Below are 26,037 nucleotides of genomic sequence, written 5' to 3'. Positions count from 1 at the left end.
CATAGAAACAAGTAAGAATGAAAATATGTCCTACCAAAACTTTCAGGATGCAGCAAAAGCAGTTCTAAGAGGGAAATTTATATCATTACAGGCCTACGTCAAGAAAGAAGAAAAATCCCACATAAAAAAACCTCACGTTACACCTTAAAGAACTAGCAAAAGAACAAAGGAAACCGAAAGTCAGGTAAAGGAAGGAAATTATAAAAATCAGAGCAGAACTAAATGAAACGAGAACAAGACGACAATAGAAAAAAATGAATGCAAGAACGAGCTAGTTCTTTGAAAACAATAATAAAATTGACAAACCATTGGCTAGAGTCACTAAGATAAAAAGAGAAAAGACACTAAAAAACTAAATCAGAAATGAAAGAGGGGAAGTTACCATGGATGTTACAGAAATACAAAGGACTATCCAACAATACTATGAAGGGCTATATGCCACCAAATTGAATAACCTAGAAGAAATGGACAAGGTCTTAGAAACATATAGCCTTACTAGGCTGAGTCACGAAAAATTGGAAAATCTAATTAGACCGATAAACAGTAAGGAAATTGAATCAGTCATCTGAAACCTTCCCAAAAGCAAAATTCCGGGACCAGATGTCTTCACTAGTGAATTCTACCAAACATTCAAAGAGGATCTAATAACTGTGCTACTCTGACTCTTCCAAAAAAATTGAAGAAGAGACAATGGTCCCTAACTCATTTTATGAGGTCAACATTACCCCGACACCAAAACCTAGTAAGGACAAAAAAAAAAAAAAGAAAACTACAGACCAATATCTCTGATGAATACCTATGCTAAAATCCTAAACAAAATTCTAGCAAATCGAATACAACAATGCATTAAAAAGATTATTCAACACTACCAAGTGGGTTTCATCCCAGGGGCACAAGGATGGTTCAACATACACAAATCTATCCAATGTTACATCACATAAACAAAATAAAGGAAAAAAATCATATGATTATATCAATAGATGCAAAAAAAGCGTTTGAGAAGACACAACATCTATTTATGATTAAAACACTTAATAAAATACCTTAACAAAATAAAGGCCATATACGACAAACCCTCAACTAATACCATAATTAATGGACAAAAAATGAAGCCATATACTCTACAATCAGTAAAAATACAGGGCTGTCCCCTATCATCTCTGCTTTTCAACATAGTAGTATTGGAAGTCCTAGACAGAGCAATCAGGCGAGAGAAAGAAATAAAAGGCATCCAAATTGGAAATGAAGATGTTAAATTGTCACTTTTTGCAGAGGACATGATGCTATATGTAGAAAACATTTCTAAAGACTCCACCACAGAGCTATTAGAAACAACAAACGAATACAGTAAAGTTTCTGGCTACAAAATCAACAAGCAAATGTCCATTGCATTCCTACATACTAAGAATGAATCCTCGGAAAAACAATATAAAAAAACAATTCCTTTTGCAATTGCAGCAAAAAGAATAAAATACATAGAAATAAACTTAACCAAGAATGTGAAAGAAATGTACACTGAAAACTGTAAGACATTTTTAAAAGAAACTGAAGAAGACACAAAGAAATGGAAAGACATTCTATTTTCATGGATTGGAAGAATCAGCATAGTTAAAATGTCCATATTACCCAAAGCAATATCCAGATTTAATGCAATCCCCACCAAATCCCAATGGCATTTTTTAAAGAAATGGAACAAAAAATCATCAGATTTGTATGAAACCAGAAAAGACCCCAAATAGCCAAAACAATAGTAAGGAAAAAGAGCAATGCTGGAGGTATCACACTCCCTGACTTCAGCCTGTACTACAGGACAACAATAATCAAAACAGTATGGTACTGGCAGAAAAACACAGACCAATGGAACAGAATCAAGAACACAGAAAGAAATATAAATATAGACAGATAATTTTCAACAAAGAATCCAAAAACATACAATGGAGAAAACACAGCCTCTTCAATAAGTGGTGCTGGGAGAATTGGAAAGCCACGTGCAAAAGAATGAAACGAGTCTGCTTTCTGTCACCATCTACCAAAATAAACTCAAAATGGATCAAAGACCTAAACATAAGACCTGAAACAATAAAATGCATAGAAGAAAACATAGGTAATAAACTTATGGACCTTGGATTCAAAGAGCATTTTATGAATTTGACTCCAAAGACAAGGGAAGTAAAAGCTAAAATAAATGAATGCACTATATAAAACTAAAAAGCTTCTCCACAGCAAAAGATACCATCGCAAAACAAAAAGGCAACCAACCCAATGGGAAACAATTTTTGCAAACAACGCCTCTGATAAGGGGCTAATATCCAAAATATGTAAGGAACTCATACAACTCAACAAAAAAAACCCCAAACAATCCAATTAAAAAATGGGCAGAGGACCTGAAGAGACATTTCTCCGAAGAGGATATACAAATGGCCTATAGACATATGAGAAAATGCTCAACATCACTAATCATCAGAGAAATGCAAATAAAAACCACAATGAGATATCACCTCACCCCAGTCAGAATGGCTATCATCAAGACAAATAATAGCAAGTATTGGAGAGGCTGTGGAGAAAAAGGAACCCTCATACACTGTTGGTGGGAATGCAGAGCGGTGCAGCCAGTATGGAAGGCAGTGTGGATATTCCTCGAAAAATTAAAACTTGAATTACCATATGACCCAGCAATAGTTCTCTTCGGTATCTACCCAAAAAACCTGAAAACATTTATCCATAAATATATATGTGCTCCAATGTTCACTGCAGCTTCATTTACGGTAGCCAAGACATGGAAACCAAAATGTCATTCAGTAGATGATTGGATAAAGAAGTTGTGGTATATATACACAATGGAACACTATTCTTCCCTAAGAAAAGATGAAATATTGCCATTTGCGACAACATGAACAGATGTTGAGATTATAATGCTAAGGGAAATAAGTCAGACTGAAAAAGAAGTGAACCATGATTTCACTGATATGTGGTATATAAAGCTGAAAACAACAAAAGAACAAGAAAAACAAATGAAAAAACTGAAACATAGACAGACAACAGTTTAGTGGTTACCAGAGGGTAAAGGAAGAGGGAGATGGTAGTTGAGGGTAAAGGGGATAAAATATGGTGATGGAAAGAGAACTAACTCTGGGTGGTGAACACACAATGTGATATACAGATGATGTATTACAGTGTTGTACACCTGAAATCTATGTAACTTTGGTAACAATTCTCTCCCCAATAAACTTTAATTAAAAAACAAACCTATATCAAACTTCTAGAATGCAGATAAAAAATCATAATAATATAAGGTATTAAAGTAAAATAGTAAGATAATAAAATTGTCTTGATTCAAGGAAAAAAATCCAAACAAACAAACAAACATAAAACTTCAAAAGTTACAAACATACAAACAGTAGTCCTATTATAGTTACTACATTGCCATTGTATTTAAGATATACATCACAATTCTTTTAAACCTTACCGGATAAGGCTGGAGTTTTCAGATATCCATCAAGTCTGGGTAGAATGTCCTTATAATAGGGCTGAATTACTTGTTTGCTTATGTAAGCTGACCATTCCTCTAGGGCATTCAGGCCTATTTCCGCCAAAGGAGTATAGCTCAGGCCCAGTTGAAAGGCCATCTATATGTTAATACAAACAAGGTTAATTGAAATACATGGAATTAAAGAGTTAAGAAAAAAAAACCACCAATTAATCATGGTTTCTCATGAATAAGCCTTTCTACTGCCAGAATGCCAGACATTGCTATAGAGAAATGGGTATATCCCAGGTCATTATTAGAAAAACAAGCACCACTACTCAATATGGTTGGTGATACACTGTAGACTTTCAACATATCAAAGGTTTAACCCTCACATCCACCAGTAAGGGAAGTTCAGAGAGGCCAAACCAAGTGTCCCAAGCACCTACTGTGACTGCCATGGCAAGACCCTGATATTACCATATTTTCTAGTAAACAAAAGATTGTATGAAGAAATGGATTTGCTCATCTACCTGCAATGCCGGAACATAAGCTCTAACATCAAGTTCAATGATGTCATGTGGCAGGGACAGAATAAAGGTCAAACAGGAGGCCAAAAGTTCATCCTTGTACTGCTTCATTTTAACTGATACCTTATAACAGGAAAGAAGAAAAAGACAGTGCTGTGTATCTGAATAGAGCCTATTCATTGAAAATCAACTAAAAAAATACCCAATTCTTAAATACAAAAAAATGATCATGTACCCTTTATTTGACATGACCATGTTTATTTTTAAATTAAACACTAACCTCTGGGAAAAGTTCATTTGTTGAAGTACTTAATTCCCATTATATGGAAAAGCCAAAGAATCTACTAGTTTTGAGTTTTCATCACACAAATTACTTTAGGAAAATTCAAGGGACTTTTATAACATAATGGTTTCCTGTTAGTATTTTTCACTCCTTTAATCCTGAACAGAATTAAGCAAACCAATTTTTAAGTAATTAGGCCATTTACTATCGCTAGGATTTTTTCCCAACATATGTTCATTTTTAAATAGCCTGTGATAACACTGAATACATCATGTTAAAATTACCTCTTTACCAAATTTTGCAAATAAAGCAAAGCAAGTATACTTTTCTGGGTCCTCAGGAGACTGTTTCTGACTCTTCGAACAAACTCCCTGTCAAATAAAATAGTTAATTAGGACAATGAACAATAATCAGGTAATTCTGTATCCTAAACCAGCAGTTCCCAACTTTTCTTCTGAGGGATAAATCCATTTTCACTTTGCGAAGGTCCTGTGCAGGGTAAAACTTGGCTCTGATAAGATTTCAGGCGGAGACCACTGAGAAACAGAGCGTGAGGTGGAAAACAGATGGCTGATCAAGAGCCATAGGCCTGGCTAAGTCCATTCCCCCTTCCTCGTCTTCCAATATATCCACTTAGGAGCACTGAGAACTGCTCACCCTGTAATTAACCAGTCAGACTGCTTATGACTGACTGGAGTCTTAGGTACACTAATCGAGTTATTTTCAAACTTCACCAGCCACCAGATGGCTGAGCCCTGCCCCAAGTGTTTCTAATAAGTCTAGAGTGGGCCTGAGATTTCCCAAGTAATGCTGGTGCTGATGGTTCTAGTACCACACTTTGAGAACCTCTGTTAATCTAACATAATTAGCCAGGTGCCTGTAAATCAGAACAGGAAATACTATTAACTTTGTTAAGAGTATCACCCAATTGCCACTCACATTGTCAGTTTTTAAAAATACAGACAATAAAATTAGATTTTCAGAACTGCAACATGCTATAATCTCATACTTTAAAATGCATTTATACATATTCATGCAATCTAAAAAACAAAGGAATATTCAACATCTTCCAAAAAACACTTACCTCAAAATATTTTATTTTCTTGGCATTACTCACAACTATAGAAAGCAATTTGTAGAAACCACTAATGAGTGGCAACCTTGTACACTGCAAAATTAATTCATATGCAAATGAGTACACCCAGGGCTCAAAAAATTCTACATGTTTCTCAGGAAGAATTTCTCTGTAAAAACAAATTAAAAGCTCAATGTAGAAATTTTTATCATACTATTTTTACTCAGCTTTGAAATTTTAAGGGACATAATTTAAAGGTCCATGATTCCATTATATAACATTTTAAAATATATGTGTCGCCACGTAACAGCTTAACCTTTTGTTTCCTTCTACCTGCCCATAAAAGAAAGGAGTCTACAAGAGGGATCCTTTCCGGGACTTTGCTAAACCTTTGTGTTTGAACCTTATGCCTCCCTGTTTGGTCCCAGAAAGATGACTGGACAGTCAATGACGAGTAAGATTCCTCACAGAAGGAACAACTCAAGCCAGAAGCAGTCATGGGGACCAAGAGGAGAACCCATGGGGTTCACAGAGGTGGGCACAGCGCCCCACCTTCCTCAGGCTAAGGAAAGTGTCAGCCTCTGTGGCTGCATTCCTTCAGGAAACCTGCAAGGGACTTAATTCAATGAGGTGCTCTCCATCTATTCATATGCATATAGGTTTTGTCCCTTGGGGAAGTTGAGACTTGAGGTCCAGCTGTCTGCAGGCAAGGGTGATTGACTTGAATCGGTTTTCTAATATGATATACAGAATTCACAGATCTTGAGATTGACAAGCTTTATTTCCTTTGCTTCCCCACCTAACTAATAAAAGTTATTGCGCAGGTCCACCCAGGTGCCACAGCCTAGACCTTGAGGCTGCCTGCCATCCCTTGACCTCCACATTTAAATTCTATTCATGGCTACTGTCTTTTCTTAACCCTGCGCAGCCCTCCTCGCTCCCCACAACTCGCATCGTGCGGGACGCGGCATATATGTATATTCTTTTTATTCCCTATCTGATGATCTGTAATATGAAAAAATAATAACTCTAAACCGGTACATTCAGATATATTTTAAAGTTTCATGTAAGAGATTTTAGATTATAAGTCTATCGCTATTTCATTTCTTACATCTTTATAAGTGTTTTTCCTGTATTATAGCAACTAACTGACCATTTTCACTCTTAAATAATTAAAATTTTTTAAAAAATACCTGCAAAATTCCACCAGGTTAATGAAGGCTGAAAAATCTTTGGGTTTAACAGGATGTAAATTAGCAGCTGGATCTGAAGTCGGGATCACCCAAACACCAGTAGCTCCATTTTCATCCTTAAAAATTAATCGCATCATAACAAACATTGTACCATTCAATCACACATTTATTTAAGAAACAAGTGACCAAATGTCTTCATAGCCGAGGCCCGATGCTATGAGGAAGGAATGCAAAAGTGGAAAAAGTACAAGTGGGTCCTGAAGAGCTTACAGTTAGATAAAAATGATGGGATTTGCAGAAAACATTAAATATAAGGATACATGGGAAGTGATAAAGTGATACAAAAATACAAATACAAAAATACAAAGGGAGGGGGATCATTTCCTAAAAGAGGTAGCAACGATGACTTGACAGAGGTAGAATTTCAAAACTTAAAGTTTATAGAAAGAACAAAGACTCGGAGGTTTCAAACTAAGAAACAGAGGAATAATGAATAGTATTAAGTAATATTAACATTAACTTAACATTAACATATTAAGTTTGTGTTATCAAATTCAGGGGGACAGTTTAAACAAGTAGAAATGCAGAGCTGGAAGCTGTGAAGGAGGATAAGGTTGGAGACTAGCTTTATTTGGGAAGTGCTAACAGAGGTGACAAAGGACTAGCTGGAATGAAGCAAGAAAGGGCAGGAAACAGGAGAGAGCAGAAAACAAGAGAAAGCGCCACGAAAGCCACTGAAGACAACAACGATAGACATGTGTTCTAAAAAACAAGTTTTTTGGCTGACACAGTTCCAGTTAAGTCCCTTTTGGCAAGTTTTTAAATGAAATTATTTTAGACATACACAAAGCATAAAAGGCATTAAAATACACATTGGTGTTCCCAAAGCAATAACGTCAATGTGACAAACGGCCTTTGCTATTTTGTCCTGTTTTTAACCTCTGGAAAACGAGATGTTCTCCACTGGGATTCGAGCCCTTTAACACGGACTAGTCTCATTACTACAGTGTTTTACTAACACTCCTCAGATGAGAAGAGAGCAACTCCCAGCGGGCAGCCTAAAGCCATAAAAACTGGGTATGGGAAAAATGGAGGGTGCATTCCTCCTTTTCTGCCTATTGTCTATATTCTACTATCTGAAGAACACATTTAATATTTTGCACCCAGAATTTGGAATTCCTTAGCTATAAACAATAGGAATCCCAGCTTCCCCTACCCTAATACAAAGTCACTTCTGCACAATATAAGATTTGACTCTTTACTATTGCTAAGTAATAAATAACAAAACAAGCCTAGGAAACAAGTTTTACACAAAAAATGGTCTTAACATATTAAGCATATAAATTATTTTTTGAAAAATCTAGTGATAACATTTTATGCACATTAGGCTCTTCCAATAGAAAAGTATCAACAACACATATTAATGCTGAAGAAACCAATTTCCTGCAATTCTCTACAAATGTGCTATTTTCCCCTGAATATTCACCTACAAAGAGAATGGTATAAAAATGATGCAAAATAATAATGAAAATTATAACCTCTTGTTCCCCAACGTTCTGTTTTTCCAGTGTAAGATCCAATTTCTCAACAATCTTCAAAATAGATTTTACAAATTCATCATATAGCAAACGATTCAGAGTTTGAAGGGTGGAATTCACAAAGAATGCTTCATCCGCTAAAAGAGAATCCTTTAAATAAAGAAAAATCATAAACTTAAAAATTTGTACAAATAAGTACCAGAATGAGTATTAAATAAGTATTAAAATGTACATAAGTGTACATGAATATTTAGGAATTATGAAAGCTGCTGTGTAATCTATAGTAAGTTTACCTGGAAGATGTCAAGATAAAATTGTAGACACCATCCTAAATTATCATTTCAGTCTGATGGTATGACTTATCTAGCCATGTAGCAAACACTAAATAAATAGTATTGAATAATATTTAGGCCAATCCCTGTCAAAACATTTACCCAATTAATTTGTGTGTCTGTGTTGCAGACTATATACACATTCTATATACGTCTACTACATATGTGCAAACACACATACATGTACATATACATGTACATATACACATGCACATTATACATACACATATACATACATCTGGATAAATGTATATCTATTTAAAAGTATAATCTATCATTTCTTTAAAAGTGAAACTATTCTACCATTTCAAAAATATAGGCCAATTATATTGCCTTTACTCAGTTAAATATTCTACAGGATTTAGCCCGAAAATATAGGGATATCTAACATCACATACCTAAGGAACAAATATTTTAGGTAAAATTATTAACATTGCTATTTGACTCAACAAGAAAACTAAAAGCTTCTAAGATTTTTCACAGGATAGGAATCATCTATTGATAAAAATTGCTTTTCCTAGGCAATTAATGCTTTGTCAAAGTCTATGTTAAAATGGTGGCCCCGGGGGGTTGAATGGCTCAGTTGGTTAGAGTGCGAGCTCTGAACAACAGAGTTGCCAGTTTGATTCCCACATGGGCCAGTGAGCTGCACCCTCCACAACTAGATTGAAGACAACGGATTGCTGCTGAGCTTCCGGAGGAGCGGCTGGATGGCTCAGTTGGTTAGAGCGCGAGCTCTCAACAACAAGGTGGCTGGTTCAATTCCCTCATGAGATGGTGAGCTGCACCCCCTGTAACTAAAGATTGAAAACAGCAACTGGACTTGGAGCTGAGCTGCGCCCTCCACAATTAGACTGACGGACAACAACTTGGAGCTGATGCGGCCTGGAGAAATAAACTATTCCTGATATTCCCCAATAAAATAAAAAAAGAAAACAAAAACAAAAAACGATGATAGGAACTCCTGGAATTTGGATTGAACTTACTAAAAAAAAAAAAAAAAAAAAAATGGTGGCCAGAACCTGGCTTAAAAAGCAGACATTAAAAAAATATCTGCTAGAGGGGTGGCCGGTTAGCTCAGTTGGTTAGACCACCGTGCTCTTAACAAGGTTGCCGGTTCAAGCTCCACATGGGCCACTGTGAGCTGCACCCTCTACAACGAGTTTGAAACAACTATTTGACTTGTAGCTGATTGGTCCTGGAAAAAGACACTTAAAAAGTAAGTTGTTTTTTTTTTTTTTAAAGAAAGAAACATCCGCTAGAAACATATTAGGCAGAAGACATTATTCTAATCATAAATAATGTAAATAATAGCTATGCATCAATCTCCTTCATACCTATTAAATCAATTGGATTTATCTTCATCTTTAACAAATAAGAAGAGAATAGCTCTTTCATGGTGATAATACTGTTATATTTTTGTTACCGAAGAGGTTGGATCTGTTAGAAAGAACAACTTAGCTTCAACTATACTATACTGCTACTTGAAGCTAAAATGTGGACTCAACTGCAGTAATTAATTTTAAATGAGTTCTAGGATTCTGCTCCTTTTAATTGACCTTTTTCTAGTTTCACTTTAACTATATTAATTTACACTTTTGATTTTTTTATTAGTTGAAGTACTTTTTAAAGAAACTATTGAAAGTCAGTAAAATATAGTTCTGAAATAAGCCTAAAGTGTAAAATTATGCAGACTAATAAAGAAAAACCAGAGTATTTTATGGCTTTAAAATTGTCATCTTTACCATCATTTGGTCACAGTTCAGAAGATTTCTAAAAAGATCCAAATAGTCTTTGTATGTGGGAATTTTCCATTTGCCAGTTCTAACTTCTCCTGATGCATGATAGTCTTCAGATTCAGACAGAGTTACCTGGGCAGGAAAACAACATGCCAAAACTTACTGATGGATTCATCACAAAATATGTACTGCTGTCATAACTTTCTGATTTTCAGAATTTTCTAAGCTAAAAAAACTACTAGTAGGAGACTACAATTTGATTGAGGAAGACAGTATATTATGAAAGTATAACAAAAAAAGCTGAAAAAGTCATGATTCTTCTAACTAGAACTAAAACAGTGATATGCTAAAAATTATTTCAAAAACAATATCCATGGACTGTGTTGTAAAGTATTTATCTCACTTTCTTACACAGATCAACTCTCTCATCTCATCCCATTTCCTGTAATTTTAAGTAACTAAGATATGCCTCCCATAATACACCTATTTTGTCCTAGAGTTTCAAGAGAAAACATTCCCTTTTTATAAACAGGTATATATAATATTAAATGTATGTTTAAGGATATTTCATAACTTAGAAGTCTATTCACCGGAAAAAAATATAGAGGTATTACATCCTACATTTTTCAAAATGTAAGTCAGGGCTAATAACTAAAAAGGCCACCTTTATATATTTACAGACTACAAACCTCAGCAACAATTCTAACTTTCAGTGACGAAGGACTTATTTTCAGAACATTAGCTTCAGAATTTACCTTTTGAAGTATCACTGGTTTAGAACATATTCTGATTAAACTCTGATGCACTGAAAAAAGAAAATGAAAAAAGGAAGGAAACACTAAAAATTACCATAACTCAACAAAAATGATAGCCATTATTTTTTATTTAACATAACCTCTCATTTTCTTTCCCTAAGTTTGTTAAAATCTTTAGTTTTAAATTTTGGACTATTAAGATTCAGAAGCACAAGGAAAAGAAAAACAAGATTCATAAAAAGGATAGAAAAAGGAGGTTTTGGTCCACCAAAATATTAGGAGTTCTCCAAGAGGCATCAAAAACTACAAAAGAATTTGGCAACCAGATGTTCTTTGTCTGTATCATATAACATGTTAAGCATTCATTATTCTTTATCATAAAAACAAGAGTGAATTCCAAACTTACCCACAGCACTAATGCAATTCCAGAGAACTGGTCCTTTTTCTGCTAAGGCTAGGAAAACTTTCACTATGGATCTACAGCATACCAACTGCATTTTTGGACTATACTGTGGGAAACTGTCTATCTGTACCACCATGAGATGTTCCAGAACTGAAGTATACACCTCAGGAACCTACCAGAAATGGAGAGCAAATTAAAAGTTAGGGGAAGCAAATAAATAAATTGGAAATACAAATATTCAAAGTAAATACAACTCAATTAGACACATATTAGATAAATGAAAAACCTGGTTTGTTACCTCAATCTAAAAACTTAACATATATTACTATTATGATTGCATAAAAAAAAATATTAGAGTAAAACTATCCGAATGATACTTAAGGTGCAATTCTATTCCAAGTAGGAGTCTTAACCTTTTAGAAAGACAGAAAAAAATAACAAATAATTTTTCCTGCTTTGGGTAATAAAAAGTCAAGTTTCACGGCTCTAATTTTATTCACACAAAATACTAATTAAAAATGTCACCTTGATCATAATGGGGCCTATACTGAGTGCACACAACTCCATCAAGTTATTTGAAGAACTGAGACTAAATAAAATTGTGCTTAGTTTAGTTAATTATTCCACTTACTGAATCAAGGTAAAGCAAGACACTTGCAATAGACTGAAGAAAACTTGGCATCTGGTAAATATGGTCATCAGCAGTGTCCATCTGGCTGAGGAACAGCTGCTTGCAGCGCTGAATGAGCTCTACATACATGAAGTCAACATCTTTTGCATTTATAACCTTGCAAGGCTTTAGAAAGGTAAAATGTAAATCTTTATCAATCTTATTGTCAAGCCATGTGATTACAAACTGAATATTAACAAGCTTTTTAATGAAGAAATACAGACATACAGTATATCTTGTAAGATGCTTTTTAAAACAATCTGTAAACACATTCTAAATATTTATTCATACACAAAACATCTACAGATTTTTCAACTACATTCTAGGCTCTGTTTAGATGGTAGGTATCAAAGACAAATAAGATGCAATCCCTGACTCCATGAGGCTATTCATTAAAAGACTGAGAACTAAATTCAAAGTTGGAATACACTACTATACCACACTGAACACTATGCCCAGAGCCACATTTATAACTCACAACCTAATAATGCTACTAACCAGCTTCAGGTTTTCCAAAGGCTCCTTTAGACTTTAGGTCTAGTCTAGCCTCCTTGAGGATCTGACTAGTTTCTCTTTTTAGAGTCCTCTCCCCTTTTCCTTGTCTATCATGCTCTAGCCACACTGTGAACAACCATAGTGAACAAATTGAAGTTAGTCAGATCATAGTGTATGAAGTTAAAAATTCCTTGCTCTCATTTACCTGTGAGCCTTCTTACATACTGTTTCTTCTGCCCTAAGTATTTTTAAAGGAGCCAACAGAGACAAATGGAGATGAAGATTTTTTTAAAAAGAAAGGGGGAAGGGATCATTTGGAAGTAAAGGAGGAAATATCAGGGATGGGATGATACTGAAAAGCTGGAAAGAGGAACTCTTCTCTGAAACAAGAGAGCAGCATTGATGGATACATTTGTGGAAACAGAGGTAGCAAATGATTTTCTCTGTAAAGGGGAAGTCACAGAGATCCACTAAGAGGGAAATAACTATAGTTATTCTCATTACTCTTAAACATACCTTTCTGTCATTAGAATTTCTTTTTCTAAAATGTTGAGTGATATCAACTAGAATTTTACTTCATAAATAAGAGGCAGTAAAGCACAGTGGGGGAAAAAATAGTGTTTTCATTCTTCACACTTGAATTTATGTCTTGGTTCTGTCAATTATTAACTGTGTGTCCTTTAACAAGTTACTCAATTTTTCTGGGTCTCAGTTTTCTCATCTGTAAAGTGGAATACTATTCCTAAAAGCTTGTATGAGAGTTATGAGGATTTGAGATAATACATATACAGAATCCTAGTACCGTGTTTCCCCGAAAATAAGACCTAGCCGGACAATCAGCTCTACTGCGTCTTTTGGAGCAAAATTAATATAAGACCAGGTCTTATTTTACTATAAGACCGGGTACTATACTATACTATACTATACTATACTATACTATACTATACTATACTATACGACTGGGTCTTATATTAATGTTTGCTCCAAAAGACGCAGTAGAGCTGATTGTCTGGCTAGGTCTCATTTTCGGGGAAACATGGTACACAGTAGACACTGAAAAAAAAAAGTTAACAATATGCAAATAACAAAATACTGACACAAGTGTGAGATGCTTAAAAATGCAATAAATTATATTCCTTTAAACATTCAAATAAAACTAAAAAGAGAAAATTAATGAGCCATACTCCCGCAAAAAGTCCATATCCACGAATTGCAATGGATAAATCCTTGCTGTTTGAATCCATGTTCCTGATGATTCCATAGAATTGCTCCATAAAGTACTGCAGCTTACTCTTATGCGTTTCTGCATCTTTTGCCACCAAAACAGAAACCTGCAATTGTACATATACTTTTTAAAAGTATTTTAATGACAAAACCAAGTGGTCTATACAAATGCAAAAAGGCTAGAATTATTTAATTAGATATTATTGTGTTTTATAGTTCATTACAATCTCTTTCTTTCCTAAAGAACCACTGATTCAATTGCTTAGTCTCTATCAAGTTCAAAAAACACATTCTCTTAAATAAGGCTTTATAATATATGTGACATATTTTTCTTAGAGAAAAGGGACTGAAAATGACCAGAGAAATGCAGAAAGACAAACAGATTTTGAATTAAGCCTTCCTCTTTAGAGCTCATCCAGTGACTCATAAGGTGATATAGAGTTGTGCAGGCCCAGAGGCCAGCAAGTTCAGAAGTCATTAACAGACTGAGAGCCTCATTAAGGCGACACAAAATACAGTTCAGAACTAATAATCAGGAAGACAAATCATCTCATTTTTCAAAAAAATAGGCCATAAACGGTAAGGCTTAAATTAGGTGAAGCAAGGGAAAAAGTACTTTGACAAGCAAGTAGATCACTATTTACCAAACTGATAAGAGCCTAAATGCGAGAACACAAGTATTCAAAAAAGCATCCCTAATTTCAGCACAAAGACTTCCAAGATAAGAATGAAAAGGATCCAGATAACTATCAAAGGCAGAAAAAAGGTATCTACCTTTCATTACCAACCTAGCAATACATACCCTAATCCCACACAAAGCCCCACATGTCTTAGAATATATTACTCCCATTTATTTTAGAAGGATAGGATACATACTCCTTCACAGTTTTTTAAAACGATTTTTACTAAAAAATATAGCTAACATACAAATTCTATCAATTTCAGGTGTACACCATAGTTGTTCAACATTTATATAGCTAAAGAAGTGATCACCATAAGTCCTGCAATCTGACACCATACCATGCTATCATAATATTATTGACTACGACTATATTCCCTATGCTGTACATCACATCTCCATGACTTATTGTTTTATACCTGGAAACCGGAACCTCTTATTCCCCCTTTACCTTTTTACCCACTTTTAAAATTTTTCAATTAGAGTTAACATTCAATATTATTTTGTATTAATGTTAGGTGTACAACATAGTGGTTAGATATTTGTACGATTTAAGAAGTCATCCCACTGACTAGTCTAGTACCCACCTGGCTCTATACAGTTATTACCGTATTATTAACTATATTCCTTATGGTTTACTTTACATCACTATTTTGTAAATACCAATTTGTATTTCTTAATCCCTTCACTTTTTTCACCCTGTCCCCCAACCCCCATCCCATCTATTACCCCGGTGAATGTAGTACCCATCTGACACTATACATGGGTATTACAATATTATTAACTATATTCCTTGTACTATACCCTACATCCCCATGACTACTTTGTAACAACCAATTTGGACTTCTTAATACCTTCCCATTTTTCACCGACCACCTCAAACCTTCTCCCATCGGCCAAACGTCAAAGTTTTCTCTTTATTTGAGTGTGTTTCTCTTGTTTGTGAGTTAGTTTGTTCTTTAGATTCCACATATAAGTGAAATCACATTTCATCTGTCTTTCTGTGTCTGACATACTCCACTAAGCACAAAACCCTCCAGGTCCATCCTTACCACCGCTAGATGGCAAGAACCCATTTCCTTCCATAGCCAAGCAACATTCCATTGTTATGTACAAAGGGTGCCAAAAAAATGTATACACATTGTAAGAAAGGAAAACTGTATTAAAATTGTAATACACAATATATACTGATAACAAAAGATGAATACAAGTCACGTTTGACTTCTGCAATTACAATTGTTGCACAAAGTGGTTACCATCAGCGTCCAGACACTTCTGATTACGGCAAACTGCTGCTTGAGCAACGAAGACTAAAGGGTCCACTTAAATACATTTTTTTGGCACCTCCGGTATGTACCACCACCTCTTTATCATTCATCCAAGAATGGACACCCAGGCTGCTTCCATATCTTGACTATTGTAAACAATGCTGCAATGAACATATAGACACACACATCCCTTCAAAGTAGCATTTTGGGTTTCTTTGGATAAATAACCAGTAGAATTACTAGATCCTTCTTTGTCTCTTCTTATAGTGTTTGTTTTAAAGTCTATTTGGTCAGGTATAAATATCATTACCCCAGCTTTTTATTTTCCATTTCCATTTCCGTTTTAGTCCGTGTATGTCTTTCAATCTAAAGTGAGTTTCTTGTAGGCAGCATACATATGTGAGGGTTTTGTTTTCTTATCAATTCAGCAACCCTGTTTTTGAATGGAGCATTTAATCCATTTACATTTAAAGTAATTGTTGATAGATATGTAGTTATTGCCATTTTATTATTCATATATAATTTTTTTTTCCCCATTTTAAAAAATTCCCTCTAACAATCCTTGTAGTACTGGTTTGCTGGTGGTGAACTCTTTTAGCTTTTTCTTCTCTGGGAAGCTTTTTATCTGCCCTTTGATTTTAAATAATAGCCTTGCCGGGTAGAGGATTCTTGGTTGTAAGTCCTTGCTTTTCATCACATTGACTATTTCCTGCCAATCCTTTCTGGCCTGCAGTTTCTTTGCGAAATCATCTGACAATTTTATGGAAGCTCCCTTATAAGTTACTAGTTGCCTTTCTCTTGCTACTTTTAGGACTCTGTCTTTGTCTTTAACCTTTGCCATGCTAATTATGATGTGTCTTGGTGTGGGCCTGCTTGGGTTCATCTTGTTTGGGACTCGCTGGACCTCCTGGGCCTATATGTCTATTTCCTTCGCCAGGTTAGGGAAGTTTTCAGATTTTATTTCTTGTGTGGGTTATGTGTGCTTTCCTGTTATATCTGAGCCTTGATTGCTAGTGGCATGTCAGTGGGTGGGACTGACCCTCAGGCTGACTGGTGTAGGGTTTGGCCATGTCTAGAGCTTACCAGCTGCTGGGAGGGGGTGCTTAACCACATGGAGCAGGATTCGCCCCAGTGGGCTCTGGTGCCTGTTGAGACCGCCCTTTGGGTGTGCCACTTTTTGGGCTAACTGGGTGGACTATCAGTGGATGAAGCCAACCTCAAAGTATGTTGGTTCTGGGGTTTCTTAGGAAGGACTGTGGTGTATGCCCAGGTCAGCCACTACCTGTGACCGGCAGGGGACTACCTGATAAAAGTTACAAAGAGATCCACAGTTGGCTGCTGCCTGTGCTGGACCTGGAGGCGCGTGGGAGAGGCCACGATGTGAACCGAGGATTGCTGCCACCGGTACTGGGTCTGGAGTAGCTCTGCAAAAAGCCAGGACACACCGAGGCCTCCTGCAGGTTGCTGGCTCCCGTAAGATTCAGACTCTGATATACAGTTGAGAGTGGCAAGGTCTCAGTGAGTCACCAGGGTGGAGCAAGTAGAACACAACAGACCAATTCAGTTTCAGATTTGGCCATCTGTGTGGGGGAGGGCTAAACACAGAGCCCTCCCAGCTGCACAGCAGTAGATCCCCACGCAGGGAAAGTGGCAACTATCTTCCAGCCTTTGCTGGAAGCCACACACTTCAGTCTGCCGCCCATATGTCTCCGACGCACCATCCCTCCCAGTCACTGTCCCTCCGCTGGAGCCCAGGGTGAATGCCTGTGAGTGAGTCAGTGCACACCCTTTACATGGATATCTGGGTTTCCCACGGCCTTCCATTCCACCTTGATAGTAAGAATCGCTAGCGTTTTTCATAGCCAGATGTTGTAGCGGCTCCTCTTCCCGGCACAAGTACTTCAGGCTGCAGAACCTCGAGCAGGGCTGGGGTCCCCTTGCTCCTCCGTAGGGAACCTCTGTGGCCAAGATATCTCTTCCAATTTTTACTTGCCACATAAGATTTCGGGCCAACCTGTTTTGTACCTCCACCTCTCATACCAGTCTTAACATGGCTTCGTCTTTATATCCTTAGTTTTAAAACTTCTGTTCAGCTAGATTTCAGATAATTCACCTGGTTAATTGTTCTATAATTTAGTTGTAATTTTGATGTGTTCACAAGATGAGCAAAGCACAGTGTTTATCTACGCCACCATCTTTGATCATTTCCCCATAATTTCTTTTTTCCACAAACATATCATAAACAATGTTACTCAAAAAGTAACGATCTTATTTAATCAAAGAACAGTTTTTCACTTTATGAATACACTATATTTATGAATTTAAACTGTTTCTAATTTTTCATCATTGTACTTTCAACAAGCATCCTTTTTATGTATTTTTATCTAAATGTTTTTTTTGCTTATAACAGCAAAAACTTAGAAATATAATTACCAACAGTAGAGAATAAGTTAAAACACTCTGGCTCATGAACATGATATATATCAACTATGTTGCTATTGAAAATTAATCTTGTAGATCTCCATGTGACATCAGGAAAACATATTCAACACAGTGGAATATCTTAAGGCTACAAAAATTATAAATAATACTCCTTTATGTCAAGATATCACTCTTCCTACCTCTTCATTCCTTCCGAGTAAGGAGAAAGCAAAAGGGAGACAAGAGGGAGGGACAGAGAAAGGGAGGTGGGCCTAAAAGCATGACCACAAAAAATGATGATTTTTGTCTTGGTGGTAGGATTTCAGAAGATTTTAATAGTCTTCTTTGTACTCTTCTATGTTTGAATTATATAGTGTTTCTCCGAAAATAAGACCTAGCCCTTATGTATTTTCGGGAAACACAGTATGCAACTAAGCTATGATGTTCTTCATAAGAATTTTATATAAAGCTATTGAATGAAAAAGTAAAAATGTCTTTCCCATAGGAATAAGGTTTCAATTTTAAAATGCAGCACATGTACATAGTCAAAACAATAATGGAAAAGAAAAAATGGTTGGAGAACATCCACTACCTAATTTCAGGATTTAATATAAAGGTAGAATAATCACTATAATGAGGTATGAGTTAAAGATAGACAAAAAGATAAATAGGACAAAAATAAGAGTGCATAAATAAACCCCCACATATGTGGTCTATTGACTTTTAACAAAGGTACCAAGATAAGTCGATGGGAAAAGAAGAAGCTTTCGAACATGTGGTACTCAAACCAACAAAACGGGGGAAAACTCAACTTCAAACCTTACTTTACACCATACACACAAAAAAATTCAAAATAGATTCCAGACCTAAGTGTAAATGCTGAAAACTATGAACTACAAAACGTCTAGAAGAAAAAAATTTTTTAAATTTCTGCACCCATGGGATAGACAAATATTTCTTAGGGCATAGAAAGGAGGAATTAGTTGGAAAATTGGTAATCTGGACTTAAGCAAACTCTAAAACTTCACTCTTTGAAAGATGCTGTTAAGAAAATGAAAAAATGAGCATCATGAGAGTGAGACCACTGCTTTCAATTTCCGTTAAAGCTGTAACTAGTCAAACATCTAGAATCCAAGAAACATCACTCTGCTCAACATACTAGGACACCTAGGAGACCCACACATTGGTACATTGAAAGAGGGGAATATTGGAACACATAGGGGAGTCAGGATGAGGGAAGGACAGGGACAGTGCCTGTATATGTGCTCCTCTGGCCACCATGGCTGAGCCCGTGGCCCCAGTGAACAGAGCAGTGGTGGAGGAGAAAGGGTGTGGTCCCCACAACATGAACTATGGAGGACATTAAGGGGGCAGCAACTTTGTTGGCACCTGTCAATCTGGCTCCCAACCCAATCATGGCAGTGCTCACATCACCAGAAAGATTGGTAGCAGCAGTGGAGACACACAGTGCAGTTCCAATGGCCATAAGGAACCAGGTAGCAGCATGATTAGCTTGTGAACTGGGCTCCCCCCTCACCTGCTACATCCCCCCACCAAAATGGTGGTACCCCAAGACCCAGGCGACCCAAACACAACAAAGGCACCCACCACAGTGGTCGCCAGGCAGCAACTCCCAGGACCACAGCGATGCCCCTCTCACCATGATCCCGAAGGCACAAGCACAGGTTAGATACAACAAAAATGTGCACTATTGCACCATATACTGGAGAAAAAAAACCCCTCTAATTATAGACATATTAAATTGTTAAAATCAAAATGGTACCTAAATAAGTGTTTACTACTTCTAATGTGCCGGCAGAGGAACAAACAATCAAGTACCATGAACAACCAAGGTAACAAGGTAACACAGAAAGGAAATGAAATTCTCCAGAAACCAAACTCAAAGTCATGGAAGACTGTGAACTATTCTTTTGATAGAATTCAAAATAAGAGTCATGAAGAAACTCAATGACATACAAGAACACTCAGAAAGGCAGTTCAATGAGCTCAGAAAGAAAATAAATGAACAGAAGTGGTACTTTACCAAAGAGCTTGAAACTAAAATAGAACCAAACAAAAATTCTAGAGCTGAAGAACTCAATATATGAAGAATGTATTAGAAAGCACTGGAAATACAGCAGACTATATGGAAGAGAGAATCTGTGAGCTTGAAGACAGAAAGAAGGTGGAAGAGAAGAGAGAACTAAGTTTGTTTTGTGTTTTTTTAAATGAAAGTCCTCTACGAGAATTGACTCCATTAGAAAGGGCAACATAAGGATAATGGGTCTCCCACACAACAGGAAAGAAACAGTGGAGATACAAAGCAATCAGAAAACAAAATATAAAATGGCAGTAGTAAGTCCTCATATATGAGTAATCACCCTAAATGTAAATGGGCTGAACTCACCAATCAAAAGATAAAAAATAGCTAGATGGACTGAAAAACAAGACCCAACTATATTCTGCCTTCAAGAGACCCATGGCAGCACCAAAGACAAACACAGGCTCAGAGTAAAGGGGTGAAAGATGATACTCCAAGCAAATGGCATCCAGAGAAAAGTGGGTATACCGTTCTTATATCAGACAAAATCGATTTCAAGACTAAAATGGTAAAAAGAGAAAAAAATGGACATTTTAAAATGATAAAGGAGACAATCCACCAAGACATAACGTTTATTAAAATACATGCACCCAACATAGGAGCACCAAAATATATAAGTAATTACTAACAGACCTAAAGGGAGAAAAAACAGCAACACAATATGAGTAGAAGACTTTAAGATCCCACTTACGCCAATGGATACATCATCCAAACAGTCCACAAGGAAACACCAGCCTTAAGTGACACTTAAGATGGACTTAATATATATTTACAGAACTTTCTATCCCAAAGCAAAAGAATACATATTCTTCACAAGTTCACATGGAACATTCAAGTATAGACCATATGTTGAGACTCAAAACAAGTCTCAATAAATTTAAGAATGAAATCATATCAAGCATGTTTTCTGACCATAATGGTATGAAATTAGAAATCAATTACAAGAAGAAAGATGGGGAAAAAATCACAAATATGTGATTAAACAACATCCTACTAAACTATTGGGTCAATGAAGAAATAAAAGAAATCAAGAGATAAATGAAAACGAAAACAGGATATACCAAAATCTTTGGGATGAAGCAAAAATGCAAAGAGGAAAATTTACAGCAATATAGGCTACCTCGAGAAACAAGAAAAATCTCAAACAATGTAACACTGCACCTTAAAAAACTGGAAAAATGTCGATAAAAGAAATAATAAAATTCAGAGTGGAAATAAATGAGAGAATAAAAATAGAAAAGATTAATAAAATGAAGAGCTGGTTCTTTGAGAAACAAAATTGACAAATCCTTAGCTAGACTCACAAAGGAACAAAGACTCACAAAGGAACAAAGAGACAAGACACAAATAAATTAAATCAGAAATGAGAAGTTACAAGATACCACAAAAATATAAAGGACCATAAAAGAATAGTATGAAAGGCTGTTACCAAATTAAACAACCTAGGAGAAATATACAAGTTATTAGAATAATACAATCTTCCTAGACTGAATTATGAAGAAATAAATATCTTGAGGATACTGATCACTAGTAAGGAAATTGAAATAGTAATTAAAAACTTCCCAAAAAAGCATAAGTCCAGAACCAGACTGCTTCCGTGGTGAATTCTACTAAACATTCAAAGAAGATTTAATACCTATCTTTCTTAAACCCTTCCAAGAAACTGAAGAGAAGGGAATGCTTTTTAATTCTTTCTGCAAGGCCAACATTACCCTGATAACAAAACCAGACAAGGACAACACAAAAATCAAATTACAGGCCAACATCTCTGATGAACATAGATGCAAAAATCCTCGATAAAATACTAGTAAATCAAATACAACAATACATTAAAATAATCATATGCCACAATGAAGAGGGATTTATTCCAGGGATGCAAGGATGGTTCATCATCTACAAATCAATTGTAATAAACCACATTAACAGAATGAAGAATAAAAAAAGCATATCATCATCTCAATACATGCAAAAAAAACATTTGACAAGATACAACATCCATTTGTGATTTTTTTTTAAAAAGAGCTCTCAATTAATGGGTATGGAAGAAAAGTACCTCAACATAACAAAGGCCATATTAACAAACCCACACCTAATCATACTCAACAGTGAAAATTTGAAAGTTTTTCCTCTAAAATGAGGAAAAAGACAAGGATACCAATCTTTGGCACTTTTATTCAACATAGTACCTGAAGTTTTAGCCAGAGCAATTAGGCAAGAAAAATAAATAAAAAGGATCCAAATTTGAAAGGAAGAAATAAAACTGTCACTATTTGCAGATGACAAAATTTTACACATAGAAAACCCTAAAGACTCCACCAAAAAAATATTAGAAACAATAAACCAATACAGTAAATTTGCAGAATACAATACCAATATACAAAAATTGTCATTTCTATATGACAGACAATGAACTATCTAACAATGAACTACCAGAAGAAGAAATGAAGAACACATTCCATTTATAATCTCAACAAAAGAATACTTAGGAATAAACGAAGGTGAAAGACCTGTACACTGAAAACTACAAAATACTGTTGAAAAAAATGGAAAAAGACACACATAAATATAAAGATATGTCGTGTTCACAGACTAGAAAAATTAACATTGTTTAAAATGGCTATATTACCCAAAGCAATCTACAGATTCAATACAATCCCTATCAAAATCCCAACAGTATTTTTCAAAGATGTAGAACAAAAAATACTAAAATCTGTATAAAACCACAAAGGACGCCAAATAGCCAAAGAAATCCAGAGAAAAAAGAACAAAGCTGGGTGTACGACACTCCATGATTTCAAATAATACTACAAAGCAGCACAAAAACAGACAAATAGACCAATGGAACAGAATTGAGAGCCCAGAAAAAAACCCACACATATATGGGCAACTACTCTACAACAAAGGATAGTCTCTTCACCGTACACAAAACTTAACTCAAATGAATTAAAGGCTTGCATGTAATGCCTGAAACAACAAAATACATAGAAGGAAACATTGGCACTAAGCTTCTGGACATCAGTCTCAGTGGGCTTTTTGTAAATTTGACTCCAAAGGCAAGGGAAACAAAAAGTAAACAAATAGGACTACATCAAACTAAAAAGCTTTTGCCCAGCAAAAGAAACCATCAACAAAAGAAAAATGCAACCAACTGAATAGAAGATTTTGCATATGGTATTTCTGATAAGGAGTTAATATCCAAAATACAAGTATACAAGGAACTCATACAACTCAACAATGAAAAAACACCCCAAGCAACCCAAATAAAAAATGGGCAGAGAATTGGAATACACATTTTTTTAAGGAAGCCACATACAGACATATGAAAAAATGCTCAACATCAGCAGTTACCAGGGAACTGCAAATCAAAACCACAATGAGATACCATCTTACACCTGTTAGATGGCTATTATAAAAAAGACAAGAAATAACAAGTGTTGGAGAGGATGTGGAGAAAAAGGAACTCTTGTATACTGCTGGTGGGAATGTAAATTGGTACAGCCGCTATGGAAAACAGCATGGAGGTTCCTCAAATATTAAGAATAGAACTACCAAATGATCTATCAATTTCTCTTCTGGGTATTTATCTAAAGACTATGAAAACACTAATTTGAAAAGATATATGCACCTCTATATGTTCATTATAGCATTATTCACAACAGCCAAGTTATGGAAACAACCTAAGTGTCCACTGACGGATGAATAGATAAAAATGTGCTATATATACACAAAATGGAATACTATTCTACCATCAAAAAGATAAAATATTGCCATTTGTGACAACATGGATGGATCTTGATGGTATTATGCTAAATGAAATAAGTCAAATGTAAAAGGACAAAAATAAGGTAATTACAACTCATGTGGAATAAAAAACAAAAAGTAACAAACAAAACAAAAAGTCAGAGATACTGACAACACAATGAGGATTACCATAAGTGGGACAGTGAAATGGGTAAAGGGGGTGAAATATATGCTAACAGATGGAAAGTAGACTTTTGGTGGTAAGCTCGCAAAAGAGCACACATGTATCAAATTATAATGTTGTATTAGGTGAAATTAATATAATGCTCTTAACCAATGTTACCCCAATGGAAAAAAAACAAAATGAAAAGGCAACCCACAGAAGAAAAACTATTTGCAGTATTTTTAGAACAGGACTTGTATCCAAATTACGTAGAGAACTCTTACAACTCATTAATAAAAAAGAAATACAAATAATTTTAAGATGAGCAAAATATATGAATGAATACTTCACAAAATAAGATATAAGTATGGCTAGTCATCACAGGGGAAAAAGATAATCATCAACTGTCAGCATGAAAATTCAAATTAAAACCACAGTAGGATAACATCATACACCCATTAAAAGGTCTAAAAAAGACAAACAATACCACGGGTTGATAAGGATTTGGGGTGAATGGAACTCTCATGCATTACTGGTGGAAATTAAAATATGCAACCAACTTGGAAAAGAGTTTAGCGGTTTCTTATAAAGTGTAATATATACCTAAGATGTGACACAGCAATTCCACTTCTAGGTTTTTACTCAAGAGAAATGAAAACATATGTCCACAAAAATACTTGGTCATTAATGTTCTTAATTTAAAATAGCCCAAAACTGGAAACCACCAAACATCCAAAAACAAACAATGACATGTCCCTAGAATGGAACACTATCTGTGCCACACCTCAAATTGGTTTTCATGGACTAGCTTGTGAATTTAACTACCATTTATAACATTGCTCCAAACATAATTTATATTGTGAATCTTCAATGTTTTCCTTCAGACAACCCAAGCAGTTTAATTCCATAACACCTATCCTGAACAGCAGGTATTTCCAGATACCTTTGGATGCTCAGAATCATAATCACGAACACATTCTCATTAGCCAACTGTGAAACGTTTCCACATTTGCAGGCTCAAAATCTGCAACCACATCCTATCTAGATGGAAAATACACAAAAGCAAATGGACTCTCCTTGTTCTTGAAGTAATATGAAACACAAGCATCTTATCTTAACATGACAGCCGACCCTCACCTCTCAGAGATATGTTTTCTTACCCCCACCTGGCTGCCACTGGCCCAAAGAAACCCTGATCTCCCAGGCCTTCCTTCCTTCCATCTCCTCAGTGTCACGTCTGTCGAATCTTGGATCTGAGGCCCTAATCAGATCTAGTAGTATCTTCATAGCTTTCTTTCAGTCCTGCTGTTACCATGCAGTTGATCAATAACCAAGCTTTTTTCTTTAAATACTACAGAAGCTAATGGGTCAACTTTTATTTATTTTTCAAATGTGCAAGCACAAGATTAGAATTTAATATTTCGCATGGAAAAAATATTTTTAAATGTAAGTGAAATTTTAGTACCTGTTTCAGAAAAGATTCCAGAGCTGAATTTGCACCTCTTTTCAATTCTATGTTTGTATGGTTACACCATTTTGACAGTACTTCAAATAGAGAAACGTAGTTTTCCAAAAGGCAGGTGCTAAACTGAGCTGCATGCAGGGTAAATAAGCACAAGCCAGCTGCAATTGCAAAAACCATTATATTTAAACTAGGAACACAAAAGGCACAACAAAGAACTAAGAAAGCTTCAGGCATATGTCAAAAATAAAACTGTTCATGAAGATCCAGTATCATTACACTGTAATGACCTAGGGATCCTAATTAGAGCTCTAATGCCACCATCCCCCATTTAAATCAACAGACCCGTGATTTGGCGAATGAATCCGCAAAGTTCAGAAACAGGACCAGAGTTTGTTTAGATAAAGTCGGAATCAAATCTTCCGGATCCCCTAAAGATGCTCTAAAGCAATTTTTTTTTAAATCATGTAATCTAAGTGTGAGCATCTCGACCAAAATT

At 35.6% G+C, this 26,037-nt stretch overlaps 1 protein-coding gene across 3 annotated transcripts in view; it reads right to left on the bottom strand.

The window, feature by feature from the left end:
- Positions 1-26,037, bottom strand: part of PRKDC (protein kinase, DNA-activated, catalytic subunit) — a 270,539-nt gene that overhangs the window by 217,957 nt on the left and 26,545 nt on the right. For all 3 annotated transcript variants that reach the window (XM_074318994.1, XM_074318995.1, XM_074318996.1), the window contains exons 10-21: positions 25,542-25,699; positions 13,664-13,810; positions 11,946-12,110; positions 11,318-11,486; positions 10,912-10,961; positions 10,163-10,288; positions 8,086-8,235; positions 6,548-6,663; positions 5,364-5,523; positions 4,564-4,650; positions 4,000-4,119; positions 3,467-3,626 (exon numbers count right to left, since the gene is read on the bottom strand). In XM_074318994.1, coding sequence (XP_074175095.1) covers positions 3,467-3,626; positions 4,000-4,119; positions 4,564-4,650; positions 5,364-5,523; positions 6,548-6,663; positions 8,086-8,235; positions 10,163-10,288; positions 10,912-10,961; positions 11,318-11,486; positions 11,946-12,110; positions 13,664-13,810; positions 25,542-25,699 — 1,608 coding nt within the window. The remainder of the gene's footprint in view (positions 1-3,466; positions 3,627-3,999; positions 4,120-4,563; positions 4,651-5,363; positions 5,524-6,547; positions 6,664-8,085; positions 8,236-10,162; positions 10,289-10,911; positions 10,962-11,317; positions 11,487-11,945; positions 12,111-13,663; positions 13,811-25,541; positions 25,700-26,037) is intronic.

The sequence above is a fragment of the Rhinolophus sinicus genome, linkage group LG14 (assembly GCF_036562045.2).
Source record: "Rhinolophus sinicus isolate RSC01 linkage group LG14, ASM3656204v1, whole genome shotgun sequence".
Classification (NCBI taxonomy): Eukaryota; Metazoa; Chordata; class Mammalia; order Chiroptera; family Rhinolophidae; genus Rhinolophus; species Rhinolophus sinicus.
Note: the sequence above shows the minus strand (reverse complement) of the source record. Positions and strands in the feature narration are given on the sequence as shown.